Source organism: Wasmannia auropunctata, unplaced genomic scaffold (assembly GCF_000956235.1).
Source record: "Wasmannia auropunctata unplaced genomic scaffold, wasmannia.A_1.0 LD335690.1, whole genome shotgun sequence".
NCBI lineage: Eukaryota > Metazoa > Arthropoda > Insecta > Hymenoptera > Formicidae > Wasmannia > Wasmannia auropunctata.
Window position 1 is genome coordinate 46,605 of NW_012027200.1, and position 19,620 is coordinate 66,224.

The 19,620-nt window shown below is 41.8% G+C and overlaps 2 protein-coding genes across 6 annotated transcripts; one reads left to right on the forward strand and one right to left on the reverse strand.

Moving 5' to 3' along the window:
• The first annotated feature begins 1,659 nt into the window (after positions 1 to 1,659).
• Positions 1,660 to 4,974, forward strand: LOC105456400 (dual oxidase maturation factor 1). 5 transcript variants are annotated; one of them, XM_011700381.1, is made up of 8 exons: positions 1,660 to 1,849; positions 2,210 to 2,415; positions 2,519 to 2,576; positions 3,105 to 3,239; positions 3,465 to 3,684; positions 3,803 to 4,014; positions 4,110 to 4,305; positions 4,663 to 4,974. In XM_011700381.1, the coding sequence occupies exons 2-8, from the start codon at positions 2,251 to 2,253 to the stop codon at positions 4,841 to 4,843; spliced, it is 1,167 nt and encodes a 388-aa protein (XP_011698683.1). In that variant the 5' UTR covers positions 1,660 to 1,849; positions 2,210 to 2,250; the 3' UTR covers positions 4,844 to 4,974. The 5 variants fall into 5 exon arrangements, with proteins under 5 accessions (XP_011698683.1, XP_011698680.1, XP_011698682.1 ...); XM_011700378.1 differs by having other exon boundaries at positions 1,660 to 1,805; positions 2,202 to 2,415; XM_011700380.1 differs by having other exon boundaries at positions 1,660 to 1,805.
• Positions 4,975 to 5,067: 93 nt separating this feature from the next.
• Positions 5,068 to 18,612, reverse strand: LOC105456399 (dual oxidase). Its single transcript, XM_011700376.1, has 20 exons — positions 17,778 to 18,612; positions 16,803 to 16,886; positions 16,110 to 16,271; positions 14,912 to 15,099; positions 14,315 to 14,519; positions 13,113 to 13,279; positions 12,614 to 12,850; positions 11,677 to 12,122; positions 11,045 to 11,246; positions 10,187 to 10,513; positions 9,361 to 9,585; positions 8,861 to 9,079; positions 8,539 to 8,742; positions 8,126 to 8,438; positions 7,609 to 7,983; positions 7,302 to 7,519; positions 6,543 to 7,004; positions 5,956 to 6,111; positions 5,719 to 5,847; positions 5,068 to 5,525 (listed from the first exon to the last, which is right to left on the reverse strand). Exons 1-20 carry the CDS (start codon positions 17,863 to 17,865, stop codon positions 5,397 to 5,399), a joined length of 4,536 nt encoding a protein of 1,511 aa, XP_011698678.1. The 5' UTR covers positions 17,866 to 18,612; the 3' UTR covers positions 5,068 to 5,396.
• Positions 18,613 to 19,620: the final 1,008 nt, after the last annotated feature.

The window sequence follows — 19,620 nt, forward strand, 5'->3', positions numbered from 1 at the left end:
CGTGCAAAATGTTCCGCTGTGCACCGAAGAAAGTGGAAGTGACGTTATTCAAGAGAGAAAGAAAACTTGTGCCAGATCAAAGTGTTTTATGAACGATAAGGAAATCATAGCTGTTTACAAGATCGAATCGTCGTTAAAAGTTGCTTGATTATATATATGTTGACAGATTCTGAATTAATTTTGTTAGAATTTTGTATAGATTGTAATGTGATTTTGAATAAATACAAATTTATAAACATATATCTTTAACGTTATCGTAAAACAAGATTTAATATTTTAAAATCTTTAATTGTTTAGTTTTATACTTTCCGTGAAATAACAAGAACTCTTGGATTATTTTCAAATTTATCCAAATTATTGTGATAAAATTGTAATACATATCATTACCTTCCAATATTATTTAAATATAAAAATAAGCATCACTTGAATAATTTTCTGATCAAATGTGAAAGCTTTTTTACTTGTTATAAATTTAGCCTTCTCTTCTTGTGTATGTGTTGCGTGTGTAATAAACATATATTTCTTTAACGTATATGTGAAAAAGTTATTATTTATAATAAAAATAAAATAAAATTTGCTTAATTATAAATATATCTCATAATTAATTTTTTGTAAATCAGTCAAGGTTTTCTAATATAGACTTGTAATTCTATTTCCACGATTATAAACCGAGTCACCAGTTCATGGAGCATTCAAGTGGCAGTCCGAATCGCCCTAGATGCAACTATTTGGGAGTATTTCGGGAACTTCGGAAGAAGATCTCTCTCGTCCGCTCGCCGCGAAAGTTATCTCGTTTGCCGGCATCGATGTCACCCGCATACCATCCCACGTCCCACGTGCCAAGCGATCCGTGCGCTCACGCACGTCGCGTTACGTACGTGTCGTCGTACGAAATTGCTGATTCATTGAATCATATCAATTACTTAATAACAAAGAAGAGGATAGAATATAGTAGTGTGCTTTAACAAGGATATTAAGATACCCCGTTTAATTTTAAATTAATTGATAATTTTGATATAATTAATAAATAAAGAGAAACTATTATTGTTGAATTAAAACAAGGATATGTTAGGAAAATATATTTACAGTGTTATAATTTTCAATTAATTTCGAGCGATTTATCCTAACAGAATTGAAGCTTAATATTTGAAAAGTATGAGATGTTGAACACTGAAAAATATTACAGTAGATGTTGAAACTAATTAATTGTTCAATGTTTTCTTCGTTAAGAAACCATTCGGGAAATCCATTGTTAAACGCCGATATGCTAAAGTTTAACGAATATTGATTTTGGATAATGATTATCCAATAGTCAATACCTATATTTCTTAATCAGACTCTGATAAGTAAACTATATCTAACTTAAAAAGGGAACAACAGAAGTCAATCCGGAGCGAATCCGGGGGAATCAGATCAGCTGATCCGACGTAGCCTTTCCCGTCGAATCGTTCTCCGTTCCTCTCTCGCCTTTCTCTCTCATTCTCTCCCGTCGATGACCATCGCGGTGACAGCCCCACCCGCGGCATCACCTTCTCTTTTTCTCTTTCTCACTCCTCTCTCTCTCTCTCTCTCGCTCTCTCTCTCTCTCTCTCTCCCGCCGATGTAATGCACGAGGTCGTCTGTCCGTTGGTGGAAACCGCTTTCCAAGCGGAGCCTGTTAACCCACTCGGGGCTCGGGGCCTCCAGTACACTCGCCGCCTTCGGTCCCACATGTCGCACGGTGCGCGAGTGCGCTTTCGATACATGCCGAGGATTTCGCAAGCGTTTTGGCAACTCCGACCTTGAGCCGAGCCCGCTGGTCGTAGGTAAATTCCCCTCAAAGGACTAGGAAATCCTTCGGGATTCAAAGGTGCGCATCAAGACTTAAGAAGAGTCGGAAAAGACATCCGCCCTTTTTGGATCGCGCCAATGGCTGCGATATATCGCACTTGTGTAAAATTCTATCGAAATAACTATAGTCAGAAGGATATCTGAATAAAATGTCTAGCAACGCCCAGAAGAGATATCTTCTCAAAGTCTGTGTTGCCTGCGCTGATCGTATATGCTACTTTTTTCAAATAAAAATGGAATGGTGTCTTGGAATAGTAGCGTACGAAAGTAGTGTATAGTACGATTCGCGAAGGAAATGTTTATTCGATTTGTGTGATCCACAATTTGCTTCGCTTGGAAACGAGGATGGTAATGCAATTTTTCATTTTGAGTGGCCCAGATTCCGGCGAGCCGGAACTACTATAGCCGATCTCCAGGAAGATGAAGGGATGGTTCGACGCCTTTCGCAGCGACGGCGGCCCGACGCTATACAGCTACAGCAACCGCACTCCCGTCACCGGTGACGTTCCCTTGGTTATCGTATTCGTGATATTCGGTACCCTGTTCACGGCGTTTCTAGTCATATTCCCGGGTGTCAGGAAGGAGGTGAGTAGTATTCCACTCCCCGCTCGTATCTCGATCGTGACCGACGATTTAAAATTAATTACGAGCTCTGGCCGTGTAAAACCTGGTGTTTCTCTTACCACAGCGGTTAACCACATTTCTCACGGTTACCCTGAGCCTCTTCGTGGGTGCGACGATTCAAGGTTCGTGCACTTTGTCTACTTTCCAAGTCAAGGGGCCTTGGCTGCCAGTGGCGTAACTAACTGATTGGCCCCGCGGAGCTCGAGTCGCGAGAGCTCGGCGAGACCGATAAAAAAGAAGAAACAATTAAAAAGAAATAGAAGAGGAAGAGATTAATAGGAAAGCAAGGAGAATAAAAATCTTGAATGGACTCATCTGCATATTTTGTAGCACTGAATCGTATTATCTTAAATTTCATTTTCCTCGACACACACACATACACACATTATTTACCATTTTTAAACACGAGTGTTCGGAAAGAACAAAATAATCGAGATCGAAAATATTTAGAGAGAATATTAAATATTGATTACGCCACTGTCCGCTTGTAATATTTGCAATAAACCGCACATTTAACGCTAAACACGTTTCTTTGACTGTCAAATAAAATTGCGAAATCTATCTGCGGGATGATTAATTGAGATAATCACGTACAAATGTAACGCCGCGAACGGCGTGAAAGAATTAACCGCTCTGCTCTCTGCGCGTAGTGGCGCAATACGGCTCATCATGGCATACGAGCTCCGCTACCATTGTCAGCTCTTACAGCGCTTTCTCCAGGCACAAGGCAACGGCCGACATCGGCGGTTACATCGGCTTGATGCACATCAATATAACGTACAGGTGTAAGTTTCAGTAAAGAAAGCCAGATATCTGAAATTTTTTACACGCGCTTTCACAATTCGAGATATCGAACTGCGACTTGATTGAATGCAACAAAATAATAATTTTGAAAATTAAGATTAAAATTTCTGAGCTACATTATTGCACGCCGTAAATTACAATTTCCGAAGCAGTGTTCACGCAACCGATGCATCCGCCTACGTCAGCCAGATATTTTATCGTTGCAGTATTGCCAGGTAGCGAGCAGACGAGCGGCGATGTCGAGTACAATGAACGGTTTTGGTGGCGGAGTTCCGGCGAGATGACTAACGCCTTCAAGCAGGCCCTTCACCAGGGCGCACCGTTCCCCATCGTCTCCTTGGCGGAGTACTTTAGCCTCCACCAGGAGGGGTTCTCCTGGGGCTCGCGATATCGCGAAGCTGGATACTACGCCTCGATAATGCTATGGTATATTATACTTCCGCGATGACGAAGTCCCACCTTCGTAGAAATCATCTCGAGTCTTACAAGTCCTTTTTCCATTTAATGCGCGCGCGCGCGAAATGAATGGATCTTCCTTTCGCAGGACCTCCTTCGCCTCGTGGCTAATGATGAACTTGTTACTCATGGTGGTACCGCGATACGGGGCGTACGGCATGATCTTTACGGGTCTGTGCATGCTGCTGACGAATCTGATCTACACGGCGCTCCTACCGTGCGAGCCACTGATAGCTCACATCGAGGGCTCGATTCTCTCCTTCAACCTCGGCTGGAACTATTGGCTGGTGTTATCAGCCGGTTCGTGTCGGCCCCACGTTAAAACTGCTTGATTACGATCAGTTGCAGATATCAATGCGCGGATATTATGTGATCGCGATTTCTTTTCTTCGCAGGTGCCGCGTGCCTCTTCGCGGGACTCGTAATAACAGCCATAGACATGATCTTCCCCCATCAATTCTCGACTATACTCGAGGTCGACTACGACACGCCGTATGACAGGCATGTCATTATAGAGGAGAGTTTCGATACGCGTAACGTTAGGCGGAAAGTTCCCAAGATTGAGGATTCGTTCGGCGACCGAATAATGAGGTATGCGATCGTATTGATCAGCCAAATTTAATGGGGGTCAAGAGGTTTGTGTGTTAAATTGGAGGTGAAATTTTCAGGCCTGTCTTCAATGATATAAAATACCTATATTTTAAATAAAGTATTACTTTCCTACACTTCAAATACCGTAATCAATAATATTTAAACAAAGAACTGTGTCACAAATTACTTTTCCACATTTCCAATACCGTAATCAGTAATACTTAATAAAGAACTGTATCTATTAATTTTTTTTCGTGAAAAATAAATTTGCAAATTTTGCTTTTTATTTGATACAAATCTCCTTTAATTGAATTATTCTTTCAGTACTTGCGTTCTGCAGCTCTAAAAATGTTTCAGTCAATTGTCGTCCAAACTTCACAATAGGCACGCTGCTAAAGAGGACATCGAAGGTGTCATTAATCGAGGCTATACGTCGCACGAGCTGTCCGAATACCCGCAAGAAATCGGCGATGAGTCCAGCAAGAGTAATTGGTCGTATCCATTCCCACCAGCCACACGCAGAACCGTTAATGGCTAATATATTTTTCGAATGCTGCAGACAGTTACGATACTCATCGACTTTCCGAAACGTTATTAAGAACATTTAGATACCTATTTTATTATATAAATACTATTTAATATTATTTAATAAAAAGAGGAAATCCAAAACACACCATTAACTTAAGTTATTTGCGGAAAATCATCTTGAGAACATTCGCTATAATTACGAATGAAAAAAACGAAACTTTCGTAAAAAAGTTATAATAATATAAAATTTCATTATAATCTCGTTTTAACAGCATTTTCGTAATAAATTCATATTTAATCATAATAAATTGTAATAAAATTGCGACTAAGTTTTTCTGCATGTTAAATTCGGGAAGATGAAAACAGGGAGAAAGAAATCTTCTTCTTTGTATTCATAAATAAGAAATGTAATACTCATGATAATTAATAAATAGTAAAAAGCTGCGCTTCAGTGCATAAATATGTACATTCTGCAATAAATCGTTGAGAAAGCTCACGATGAGAGGACCGTCAAACACGTTGACAGTCCGTTATCTCATGCGAACAGGCAGCAGTGTATCCGACTAGCCGAAGTTTTCGAAGTGATGAATGAAGTACGGCAGCCGCCGCGTTTTGTTGACTTCGTCGCAGCCCGACATCACGCTTTTCGTCAGAGGGCGCGGTCCACAGCTAAATACTCCTATTTTGCTAACCTGTGGATCAATAACATATCATTCGGCATACGATACGCGCATATTTTCATAAATAATGATCAATATTATAGCAGGCCGCGCAAAAACCCGAAGGACGTTTTGATTCTTCGAATTTTCTTAGACATCCTTCAAGCTTCTAAACGCTGAGCGGAAAATTTTGCATTCTCGATAAAAATTAATATCACAAACGCACATAGCTGTGTTTCTTCTGAACAAATTTCAGAAATGACGTCATGTCCGGCCGACCAAAGTGATTGATGGCCTTCAGTCCGGTGAATATACTCTTCTTCGATAGCCTCTGAAAGTGATTCTCACATATGTACTACATATGTGAAACGGAATGTTGTTAATAAACGATCGACATAATTAAATATAGTAGAAACCCCGCGCACTTTTTCACCCGCCGCGGCTCATACGGGAATTCACTTACCAGCATAGTAGTACGCAAATCGAACTTATGAAAGAATTGCGTGATGAATATGTGGATTTCAAGTACATCCGTAACGTCTTTTCGCTCAACGTCTCTGAGAACGTCAATGAACCATTCGAAATGTTTGTGCGACGGGCAGATCCATAAAAAATAGACCTTTGCGGGATAAAAAGAAAGTGACACGTTACCGAATGAGAAGAAACGGGAGCGTTTTCTCATTTTAATGAACCGTTAAATTCAACGCAATGGGTTATATATTATAACGATATTCCATTATACATATTCACGTTTCTCTTTCGACAGTAAAACAGACTTTCCAACAATGAAGTAATCGCCGCTTTTACATCAACTGTAATGTGTTTCCATCCATTTTTAACGTAATATTTTTTTTAGAAATATTAGCTTCTCAATAAAAAAATGCAATAAAATTATCCCAATCTCGAAGATTATAAATTTGTTTGCAAAATAAATGTAAATGAATAAATTCTTCTTAAGCATCTATTTTTGCGAAAAAAATATATATGATAATTTAATTATATTTTCTCCTTCGCTCTTTTATTTAACTATTGTTGTCGATTTGGACTCACCTTCTTACACGCTACGCCCGAATACCTGTTGGTGGACGTTCCAAATACGAGGTCATTGAGCATCGAGGCATAGGGAGTCACCCCAATGCCACCACCGACCATCACCGCGACCTCGAACTTGTACCAATCCTGATTACCTCCACCGAACGGACCCTCTATACGAATCTTCGGATGATCGTCCTCCGGATTGTAATTGCAGGGATCGAAGTAATTCCGCAGCTTCCACGTCCACGGTCCCTGTGCTTTTATGTGGCACGACAGAAAATTCTCGTGCGGTGCCGAGGTCAGGGTGAAAGAATGAAACTCGTTGGACTTGAAGGCGGTGCAGGCGAGACGCAGCCACTGACCCGACAGATACTTCAGGTTCGGAGGTCTGTAGAATTTGATCTTTATCACGTCGGAGGGTAGCAATTCCGTCTCGATGATATCCAGGGCCATGTATTTAGTTCGCAGACTGACGACCTGAAAGTACGGTAACGCTATCGATACTCGGCGTTTTTCTTATCGCGTTAATAATCACGGATATCAGATAGTAACAGGACGCGATTTGTGTTAAATGAGCGTAATGAAATATGGCGTAACATGCAACAGTTGTTACATCATACATGATTCATGCATAATTAATAAAGTTTTTTAATTACAAGTGATTACGAATATTATGCAAATACATGCAAGTGCAAAAAGTAGGGAGTTATTTTTTCCTTTCTTTGTCACCGTTCTACTTTCAGAGAAAAAAGCGTATATGCTTAATAAAATTACTTTGTCCAGCGCGTAAATGATTGCCGGGCCGACGAAGAATATCCAGAATCGCGGCGCGCCTGTCAAACGGGCCAAACCGTGGATCAGGCACAATGCGTATAGGACTACGTAGAGACTGTGCGTCGACCAGAAGAACTTGTAGGCTTTCTGCCGTACGGTCGGGTGTGCGAAGACAAAAATGATCGTCATGATGATGAAGAGGAGAATACCGGTTAAACCTGTAACAAGAACGAAACAGGGGGAATCGTCAACGTGTTGAGGAAATATGTCGAGCGAAATTGCGAAATCTTGGGCGACGAGCACCTACCGGTCACTGTTTTGAACAGCCAAAAGGAGATAGTAGGCCGCGCGTCGCTGGGAAAGCTGATTTCACTGGTGAGGCAGCGAAGATGCGCTATCGGCTGCGTAGAAACGTGATAAAAGTTGACTATGTGACCGACCGTATGCAGCACAGAAAAAAAAAGTGCCGTACATGCTGCGATCTTGTGGAACTGTATGTGCGAGTCTAGGGGGATGTACTGCTGAATCGAGAATTCCTTCAGCTTCGTCAACAGATTACGCGACATCGTTAACAGCAGGAGACTGTAGCAGAAGGACAGCGCGGCCGCTGATCCTCTGGTTATGGCGATTCCCACGCCCATTATGTGCCTGAGATCCGTATGTTCCGCCATGAAAGAATAATCTGCGAAAAAAATAAGGCAAAGGATCGAAATGCTTTCCGAATGATTGAAATATTTAAAGGATGTTTCAAAGATGTCTAGGAAAATGTTCTAATGTATGTTTAAATGTTTTTTGGTCCTACTTAGATCCGATTAAGTACTCACGAATAAATCTCTCGACGAAGAGAGCTATGGTGACCACGTAAAACACAAAGAGATAGAATATATTCTGCCTGTTCTCTTCGAGGAAGGTCGATATCGCGTCCCACTGCTTGCGCGACCAGCTCTTCGAGTCCTCCGGCGGCAGTTGATCGATGTGAAAGCTGGTCATGCGAGCGACATTCGTCGACGTGTCGAGAAAATTCTGCTTGGCGCCTTTGCAATCGAGGCCGATCGCGACGAAGTCGCCTTTGTACTCCTTCATCATCAATTTGAAGTCGTTGTACGTGAGGTAGTCCTTCCTCTCGAGTCCAGCGTCCTGATCGATGAGAGACGTAGCAGTTAGCGCGACGGTGACGGGAGGATCAAACATAAAAAATCTAATAAAGTGAAAATATAACAAACAAAAAAAAACGCACCTGGAACATGCCGTCGATCAGTTCCGTCACGTGATCGTCCGAGAGACTCGTGGTGCGCGCTATTTCCACGAGTGACCTCAGCATCTCCGACAGCTCCTCCTTGTCGATCACGCCGTTGCTGTCCTTATCGCACATGTCGAAGATGATGCGCAGCTTGTCCTCGGTTTTGCCGCGCGAGAACAGCAGGACCGTGTCCAGGAATTCCTGGAATTTGAGTCGCTAATGAGTCGTCGGACAAGAACGGCAGTTACGAGTTGATCAGACAAAATAAGATAAAAGCGCGGCTTCGCGACGAATATAGCCTGGCGACGATAAGTTATACCTGAAAGGAGATCCGGCCGTCGCCGTCTTTGTCGACGATGTTGAACATCTTCTTCACGAAGACCGCGTCGGGCCGCATGCCGAGGGCGCTCGCGAACTCGCTCTTGGAAAGCGACGTGCGCATCACCGTGACGACCTCCCCGGTGTCACTGTCTTCGGATCGCCGTCTCCGCTCGCCGGGCCGTAAGCCGAAAGTCAACGCGTACGCTTCTCTGAAGAACTAAAAGCAGTTTCGACCATCATGTCATCGGGCAAAATGTCACAACTCTCTTCCATGTGCATACAATGAATACTTTAAATTTGTGCAGCGACAAGTGAAATTAATACGGAAACTGTACATTCTCATACGTAATAATACATTCATGTTTTCTCGTTTCCTTCTTTGTCAATTAAGGAATTACTGTTATCTTCACGAGGTATTAATCCACGCTTCGACGCCCAACGAAGCTGCGCGTGCTGCATTCATATAAATGTGCACAGGCATGTGAAGGAAAGACAAACCTGTTCGAGCTTCTTTTGCCGGCGCTCCTTGGTTTCCGCTTTTGCCAGCATGATATCCCGCGCGATTGGCGTGAGTGTGAAATGCTTTTTTTGCGACGCCAGAAACGCCTCCAATTTCGCAATAAACTTTCTACGCGAAGCCAACGAATCGAGTTCAAGGACAAGGTCGTAATCGCGCGGTATACGTAACAGCACCAGGGCCTTACGATGTCCGGTTTCGCTCTCCTGGAACCCGCGATAAATAATTATCGAGTGCGGCGTGACGTTAAAGAGTCAGCTGTTACTTAATGAAGCGTACGGCAAATTGCGTAATTTCGAGTATTCAATAAAATGCAATTATACATTTTATTGAATGCACCGGAGCAATGTGCAAGTACTAATTTCGAATTTTAATCGTTATATAATTGCGGCAATTTGAATTGTAATATGTCACATCATAAATATAGAATAGATGTTATTGCGCGCAAACATTTTTCAATAATAAAGACTTTATGGACTTCTTTTGATAGCAAATTTCTTCTCAGTAAAAATTTATCTATACATTATATGTGTATACAATATATATAGATAATGATAAATATATATATTTATTATCGCGTTTTTTCTCAATTTTCGGCATTGGATATAATGATAACTATATAGCTCAAATTAAAAAGCAGACATAAAAATGAAGAACAAGAATTCGTTGCGTTCAAATGTTTTAAAAAATTAATTCTAAGAAGTTGGCTTTATTTTATAAGCTAATCAAAGAGTTCAACGACAAATAATTTTTAAAGACCGTTGAAAAATTATTATTTATATTTTTACAATTATTATAAGAAGGTACCTGCGATTCCTCCATAGTTATAGTGTTGACGCCGCTGAAATCGAACGTGCGTAGTTTCTCCCCCTTTCGATCGACGATGTGCAACGCCGCTTCCGGTCCGAATTTCACCTTTACGAGACGGCGATGGTTCGCGTGCAACCACTCGCGTACGATCATCTTATCGACGCAAATCCGGCCGTCGCTTCGCTTTTGGATCGCCTCCTGAAGTATTTTCAATCTACGCCGCCGTCTGTTTTGCAGTTTCACCAATCCGTACCCAGCACCGGCGCAAAGGATCGGAACGAAACCGAGGAACACGCACGCGTAGATGTAGACAAGTTCGCTACCCTATGCATATATTATGTAAAAAAAATGAGTAAAATAATTTTTTCTTTAGCCAAAAAGAAAAAATATTAAAAAAGCTCGTAAGAGTTAGTGTTCCGTAATTTAAAAAAAGAAAAAAAATAAAATTATTTAATTTTAATTATAAAAATCAAGGTATTAAAAAGATCGTCTTATCTAATGTAAAATATGGAATATCAGAAAAGCTCGCGTTTGCTATATATAAGAGTTGATGTTCTAGAATTGCAATTTAAAAAGATTAAAGAGTTAAATGAGAGATTAAAAAGGAAAAAAAGGAATTTTATCTAAATTTTACAAAAATCAGAATATTAAAAATGTTGTCTTATTCAGCGTAAAAGAAATTAAATATTAGAAAAGCTTCAGAAAAGCCATAAAAAAATAAAAAGAAAATAAAGTTATCTTAATTTAATTATAAAAATTGAGATATCAAAAAAAATATCCACGCGTAAGATAACAACTAAGAGATTACTTAAATTGTTTCGCGACATGATCGGTGCATCTCTTAAAGCCGATTACCTCAAAGTAGTCATAGCGCTGTAGAGGGACGCAGGGTTCAAGCACCGTCGAGTTCAATTGGAATGGTTGAGGACACGGATCGCCGTCTTGCCAAACGAACACTTGTCTTTGAATCGCATCGGGTCGTATGCCGGTCGCGTTCGTGATCACATCCCAAAGTGTAATACGACGAATTTTCTCTATCTCGTTTTTCGTGAAAATGCTAAAATCGAATAAAATCGCGCGTCAGAGAGCTCCTACAATTGAGTCGATTGACTATATCTCTCTATATAATTTATTTTAAAGATCATAAAACATAAACAGTTCTTTTTCGTTACGCCCCATATCGAAAGAAAGATAAATTGACGCGCATAAATATTAACGTGATCGAACTAAGAATTCACTCGCGATTGCTAAGAGTTGGTGTTCTAGAACTGCAAATTAAAAAGGAAAAAAAAACGGAATAAAATTATCTAAATTTAATTATAAAAATCAGAAACCTACTAAAGATGTCATCTTATCCAGTGTAAAAGAAATGAGATATTAGAAAACCTTCAGAACAGCAATAAAAAAATAAGAAAATAAAGTTATCGTAATTTAATTATAAAAATTGGGATATTAAATAAGATATCCGCGCAGGATAACAATCTCACCCGTTTTCCTCGTTCTCAAACCAGAATCTGTCGGAGTCCCGCAAACGGAGGAACTGTTCCTTTATGACCGCGGTGAAGAGCTCGCCGGGACCGCCCTTGGATTCGAGCATCCCGCCGACGTAGACGTCGACGTTGTTGAGATTGTTCGAGTAAATCTCGATGAGAGTACGTAGCAGCGACGGGTTTTTGTTGAACAGCTCCGGATTGATCTCGTTCCAAGTTTTCCGTTTGGCCAGCTTGAAGCGCATCCTGGCTGTATTGTAGTCCGGAAGACCGTTGTCGCGACCTCGCATGATGTTCAGGGCGCCGAGGTCTCGCCGCGAGAACTCCATGGGGCCGAAGAGATTGTTCCGGATGTCGGTACCGAGAAGATTATCCTCCTTCTCCGCCAGTTGCGACGCCATGCCCATAATCAGCTCCTCGATCGTGCTGTTAGCTAAAATCTCCTATGAGCAGCATCTATGTTTAATACGATCACACAAGCCTCGTAAGAATTTAGTGTAGTAATTAGATCACGCAGAATGTTCTAGAGCTTAAAGCTACATTTTAACAATAAAAATTTTTTACGAGTTAAGTGAATCGATTTCTCTTACGAGGAGAGTTCGAGGAATATCGTCATTTTATTACAATTTTTTAAAACTCACTCTTTTTTAAACATTGATCTGATAATTTTGTTCCAAATTAAAAATTTTGAGAGATTAAAATAATTGAAATTTATTTATTAGATGACATAAAGATGCTGAAATACTTATATAATTTTAAAAAGTGTTGTTAATAATCATTTAAAATTTATAATGAATTACAATTAACATAGTACATACGAAAATTATGGCAATAATATAATTAACATAAAACATACAGAAAAATTGTCTTTGTTTGAAGTATCATCTCTCGAGAAAGGTTCATCGTGAAAACATGAATCTGTAAATACACTCACGTTTGAGTCCCACCACGTGGAGCAAAGTCTCATGGCTGGCTGGCCCGTGTTGGTCTTCCTATACTGGCAATTTTCGTCTCGCCGATATATCCCCGGCGGTATGAGAGTGTGACCGAAACGAAATGCGGCGCTTTGAAAGATATGACTAATACCCGGATGCAAATCTGGTTTGTAACCGGCGTACGACGGCAGATCCTCGTTTAGCAATGCCGGAAGATACTCGTAAAGGATTATGTTCTGTAAAAAGGTAGAAGAACCTCACGCGCCGGGAAGCAGCAGCGTTTCGCGAGCGGAAATTGCAAATTATGCAAATTCGACTGCGCCGGATTCGAAACGGCTCTATTCAATATCACGATTTTTTTTTTACGAAAGCTTGCTAATTACGTAAAACTCATTTTACTTCCGTTTTTTTTTTCAAACTAAATAGAAGCAATGTCGTATTTGCTTATTTTTTTACTGTTTATCTTTGAGAGAAAATTATAAGGAAGCTGTTATCCACCTGAATCGTCCCGATGACCATCTGACGTGCCTTCTGAAAGATTTCTTCGTCGGACATGTCGGGATGCTCTCTCTGCACGCGGGCCGCCACGACATTGTGGTACCGATAGAACAAGATTCCCAAAGCCAACAGCGGCGGGTGCTGATTCGTTCTCGGGTCACCGAGGACTGCGCAATACAATTAATTTGTTATACAGGCTTACTTTCGCGAGAGTCTCGGAAAATTGATTGCGGGGAAAGTTAAAACGCGCGCGACGTAATAGGATGGGCACATGAGGCTAATGCATAAAAATTACGAGTAATAATGCAAAAGAAAAACGCGATCGGCGCGCGGTAACGATCGCGGATAATAACATATAAAACTTAATTAGCGGAAAGACTCGAATTATATAAGCGTCGAACGACTAGAACACAAATTGCTAAAAACGTTGCGGGGAAAGGTACCGTTTTAATAATAAAGTGAATGGCCCACGAAATCATATTTACTTATATCGGACCGCCACGAATTCGCACCTCCATTTAACGTAATTAAATAGGCAAAATCAATTTCTCTTTTTACGAAAGTGTTGAAGTCGATCGATACTTATAGGTACTCATAACCGCGATGAATATTTCTTTTCAAAATTCTTTATATAATTTTTGTATAATAATATAACTTTTCAAAAAATTTCTCAGATTTTTCTCTATATAAACTAGAACACTTTTCAAAAGTGCTGACAAAGTCATCTTTTCTAGAATTCTTTATATATGTGCAATCTCTCTAAAACATTCTAAGATTTTTTTCTCATTGTAACTTCTAAAGAAAATTTATAAAATTTTGAAGTTCATTTATTTTCAAAAATCTTTATAAATTAAAAAAAAATACGAAAAATTCTTAAAAATATAAGAATATTTTTACGATGGTAATGAGCAAGTGAAAACGAGGGCTTTACCATCAGTTAAACTTTCTAGCTGCTAACAAGCAGACAAAATTGCTCCGACAGAATGTCTTTCCATTTGAACCAAATTTTGCGTTCACATCGCCGAGATCGATTCAGTTGATATGTTTACCGAATGAAAAGGTAAGAAAGAGAGGCGCGTAATTAAAAATCGGTTAGATAATAGATTCTAGCTAGGCGGTCACGCGATTACGAATTTCTTGAGAAAGTCTCCGGGCTATTTATAAGCTTGTAAATTTATACAACTAGTAGATCCTCCGCTTACGATACAGGCGCTCCGGGCTGAGCATTCGCATGACGTGCGGCACGGCGTGATTGAAGAGAGGCGCGCGCATGGTGTTCCTCACGGGAAATTGTCTCGTTCGCTCCATGAGAAGGCTGCCGTTCACGAACGCGCGCATCGTGTTGGCCCACGCCTCGCTGCTCGAATAGACGAAGCTGCCATCGATCCAGCTCGTGACTTTATTTATCTGCAATCTCACGTTATTCAGAGCTACTTCTCACGGATCGGCTGTCTTGGGGATCGGCGAAGCGTTTAGCCGCTCTCGAGAAAGAAAACAAGAGAGAGAGAGAGAGAAAGAGAGAGAAGCAAAACGGAATATTGTGTTCCGCAACGAGAATGACCTATCGCCATGTGGTATATCCGATACGGTATAATAGATCGTTAAACGTGACCGTAATTTAGATAGAGATCGACTCGGACGCTCGGTATCGTTATCATAGCCGGCGAGAAAGTCAGATAAAGTCGAAAGTCTACCGCACCCGGAAGTAAAGCCCGGGGGAGAGTGGAGTTGCAGGATTAGCGCGCGGCGCGCGAGGTTGAAACCCGCGGCGCGCCGCTCGAAAGAAAAGCGGGAATTACCTGCTCCCGCGGACTGTTGGGGCTGCGCCCGGTTTGACGGTCGTAATCCGCACGGAGGAACGGAATGTATTTGTTACCTTGGCACTCCTCGTCGAAAACCGGATCGCATTTGTCCACGTCGATCCGATGAAACTCTATGGGGCAACCACTTTCGCTGGCCATGATTATCTCCGACGTGACCAGCTGTCCTGGAAAAGATTCATCGTTCGAAGGATGTCTCGCGAGCCGCCGCGCGAGTTCCGGCAGGGAGAAATATCTGTACGGTACGTCGCGAGCTCACCCGATCTAGATGACTGATTTATATAACATAGTTACACGGAGAGAATTTTTTTTTAATTTACCCTGCAAATCATGTTAATTGTGGGACAATATAGTATTTAGGCAAATTTTACTGTGCACTACAATAAATATTTTAAAATTTATTGTGCACTACACTATTCTAAATTTTACTGTGCACTACAATAAATATTTTAAAATTTATTGTAGTGCACAGTAAAATTTGCTTAAATACTATATTGTCCCACGATTAACATGATTTGCATGGTAAATTAAAAAAAAAATTCTCTCCGTGTACAATTCGCGGCGAGCTAACGAGGCAACAGGTTGTCAAGACGCGGCAATTAACCGTGTCTTAGTACGTTCGTCCACGTGTCCTCCTTTGGACAAATGGAGGCTTGTGTACGAGGAAAGTAACACAATATCTATGCCGCAGATATTTATTGTGAGACGCACAATCGTGGCATGATTAATGATAATCAATATGTACAATCAATTCATGATTCCTAATATAGAATATTGATTAAAAATGTAGAGATTTCTTGTTAACAAAATTTAGCGCGCTTGATGTACGATTGACGTTTAGCTGAGATTCTCTTCAAATAATTTTTATATAAAAGTAAAGATATTTTATATATAAAGATTAATATCTTTATTTTTACTAACTCAAGAATTTTTTGATATATCGTCGTTATAATGAATATATATATTATAATTTAGATAAAATGAAAAACAAATTTAAGTATTTTTTGTCTCTAAACTCTAAAAGCTCAGTATATTTTATAAATAAGATATTAATTTAATAACTTTTTATTTCCTGCCTTTTTTATTGATAAAAAAAACCACTGTACTTAGAGACTGTATTCATGATTTCCTGCTCTTCTTCGTCTACCTCTGTATTGTTATCCGTAATTATTCTCACCGAAAAAAGCGAACAATGCGGTTCGATTTTTCACCGATGGCAGGCCATCGTCGCCCTGCATAAACAGGTCGCTGAGCTTCCGAGGGGATGGCCTGTCCTGGCCGGCCATCGCGTACACACCGTCGGAGTACGCCGCCGGAACCTTTCGGATTAGCCTACTGTCTATAGGAGGTACACATGCGACTCGGATTAGGATAGCTTTCCATGGAAAATCACCTTCGCTGTGTCACACGCAGGCATAATCGCGGGGTCGTCACTTTCCTATCTCATCAACTCTCCTAAGAAATATTTTTCGCGTCGTTCCATGATTGATTAGTTTTGACGTTCCCTCTTACTTGAATCTTATCTTCAATGCAAAATCGATGAAGCGTGACGTATAATTTTCGCGCAAACCATAATTATAATAGTAATCCTATCGGAACCTACCTGAGGTAAGTCTGTTGTGCTTCTCGCTTGAAAATATCGGGTTGCAAAAGAGACATGCATGAACGCGAGATTAAATTTCAATTAAGTGTTGTTAATGAAAAATTGAGTAATAGTATAGTAAAATACTAATGACTTGTTGAGATGCTTCAAAATACTTTAGCAGATTTACTCAGTGAAAAGGACGCGCGGATAATTATAAAGTGACAACCCTCTGACATGCGTAATAATACAGCGAACTTGATAGATTACACAGTATCGAGTACTTGCCGATTGCACCCCATTCAGGATGAGCCAGATTGTTATAAAATCCATCGTATCTCTGTTTATTGTCCGCATATCTATGCCCCGCTCCTAAAACAGAGGCTCGCTTTATATAAAAGAAAAAATTCTTCATTGAAATCTGAACTTTGCAATATCCGCTATCGGGCGGGCAGTTGATTGCCTATAGCGTTACGTTTAAATGAGAGTTTTAATAATCCGACAGTCCGACGAGCGTGTTCAGATGTAAAATACGATTTCTCAGTTCCTTAATTAATAGAAAAGTGTAACGCGCTCTTCTGCTTCGAAAATGTAATTAGGATATTTGGGACGATATAAGCGAGATAATTGAAAGTGGGTCAAAAGTGTAAAACGAGTTTAACGAGAGTGATATCTACCATAAAATTAATATCTATCGCCTCGCGTTTCAATCTATTCCCTAACTCTCGTAAATATCTTTTAATTCGAACAATAAAATTAATAATAAAATTAGCACGAATATTACGAAATGTAGGTGCTTTTATTTTGGTGTTAGATCCCTCTCCAAATTCGTTACGCACAATTTCAATTTTTTAAAAATAATTTTCGGATAAAAAATTTTTAAAAATAAAATTGATAATTATATTTAATATGTAGTTAGATGATTTTTTTTTGTACACAGTTATTAAATTTATATATTTTAACTAGGTAATATTCGTATAATTCATACACAATTTATTTTACAACAAATGTTACGAGATGTTGGTTATTCAAATTATTAAATTCATTATTTCATTTTTGACGTTATTAACGTATTAGAAATATGAGACGTTTGTACGAGAACGATTAGAAATGTGAGACGTTTTTCGGAGCAGAAAATTTTATATTCAAACTGAGTCTTTCACATCTCGACAGTCCGCTCTTTCACGGGCAGCAAGACTTTACGGTCGCGATCACTTGGGGGGCCACAGGTGCCGCCGGAACGATAACGGCGATTGTACTTACCGGTTTCAGCGGGTAACGCGATCCAGAATGCCCAGGCGATCGCGCAGAGCGGCGCGATGCCGCGGGCCGGCGGTCGTCGTCGTGTCATCGTGTGTCACTCGAGTATCCCGCCCGATCCACGCCCGTGCATTTCTCTCATGCCACGCAGGAGTCTTCTTCCTTCTTTTTTCCCTTAGAGCCCTTCGACGCGGTCCCTCTTTCTTTCTCTCGCTCTTTCTCTCCTACCAACGGTGTCCTCGAGGATGCCGACGCATGCCGTTAGTACCCTCCACCAGCGTCGCGCGGCACATACGAAATCGTCGGAATCACCGAAGACGCGGGGACCGGTCTCGAAAGAGTGGCCGCGGGCGGCGGCGCGCGACGCGGATTGCTGATCGCCGCTGCCACTTGACGATCCCCGCCGACGAAGGAGGAGAGGGAGAGAGCTTCGCCGCGCGCGCGAGGTGCAAAAAATGCCACCGCGTGATTTTTCGACCAAATCTGATGCACACGTGTAGGCGGGCGCGCGCGCAAAGATAGTCGAAAGGCGATATCGGAGGTATGGCACACACACATACACACCCACACACACACTCGCGCGTGCTCCGGAATCCACCACGTGCTGCGCTCGATCACGAGAAGAGGAATGAAATCACCACCTCGCGACGGGGAAACGGACGGACGAGAAGAGCGAGTGGACGATGCGCGATACACGCGTCGGTCGCGAAGCCCCGAGAACGTTTGTGATCGGCTGTCTCTCGGAACCGTGTGGTTCTCTGACTCTGTGCGCCCGCGCCGTAGTCTGCGCCTCCGCCACCACCACGCAGACAGACACAGTCCGCTCTTGGTCGCGCGGTGAAAGTCGCCGGCCTATTTGTTTCGTTACCGCGAACGCGCGCCTCCTCCTCCTCCTCCTTCTCCGTACCTGTCCTCTCTCAGCCGCCTCCTTCGCGGGCTCCGCGCGGCGTCGTCGGCCTCAACAGTGTTCTTCAACCGTTTTTTCGTACGGTGCTTTTAGAGGAAAGATCGACGCGTCGGACTCCGTACACATTATTCTTATCCTATTCAACATTTCGTTCGAATCGACTCGAAGATCGAGTACCTATATTCCTTTCGTTTTAATCGAGACGATCGGGGGGAGGGGGGAGTCTCGTCTTCTAATCTAATAGCGTTTTCGATTTGTTGACTCGATCCGACTCCGAGTCGACGGTCTGTTCTTTTTAGCTATAAAAAAAATAGTTAAAATGCACAAGAAACGCTAAAAAGAACAGACTATTTTGACTCGGAATCGGATCGGGTCGACAAATCGAAAACGCTATATAAAGCGCCGTCCCTATTAAATTGTCAAGAGGCTCGACAGGCTATAGATATTTCGCCGTCTTTGGTAATATACTATTTTAAGTAACGTTCGCGGGAACAGGCATTCAAGGGAGCGTGTACTCTCGCGGTGCACTCTTACTCGCGGTCCCACGGCCGCCGCCGCCGCCGTACCACCACGGTTGAAAAACCACTGTACGTACATCCAAGAGGCGCGATGCGGCGCGCGGCGCGGCGACGTCACCGCGGGCGCACAGGCCTAGTTTTCGAGTCCGCGGCACCGATTACCCAAGGCGAAACCTCTCTCGAGTAGTCCCCGCCGGTCGTTTCAAGGTCGGAGCGCGACGTCGTTCGTCGGACGGACGGTGCGCCGATGCGCGCCACGTTAGAGACGTGTCACGGAGGACACGACGGCACGCGCTCGCGTAATCGACTCGGCGGCGCGGCGCATTCCGCGCGCGAGTGACTTTTCTCTCTCTCTGTCCTCCCCCCCTTTCTCCCCTCCTCCCTCCTCGACGTTCGCTCTTTCGAAGTGAAAATGAGAAGA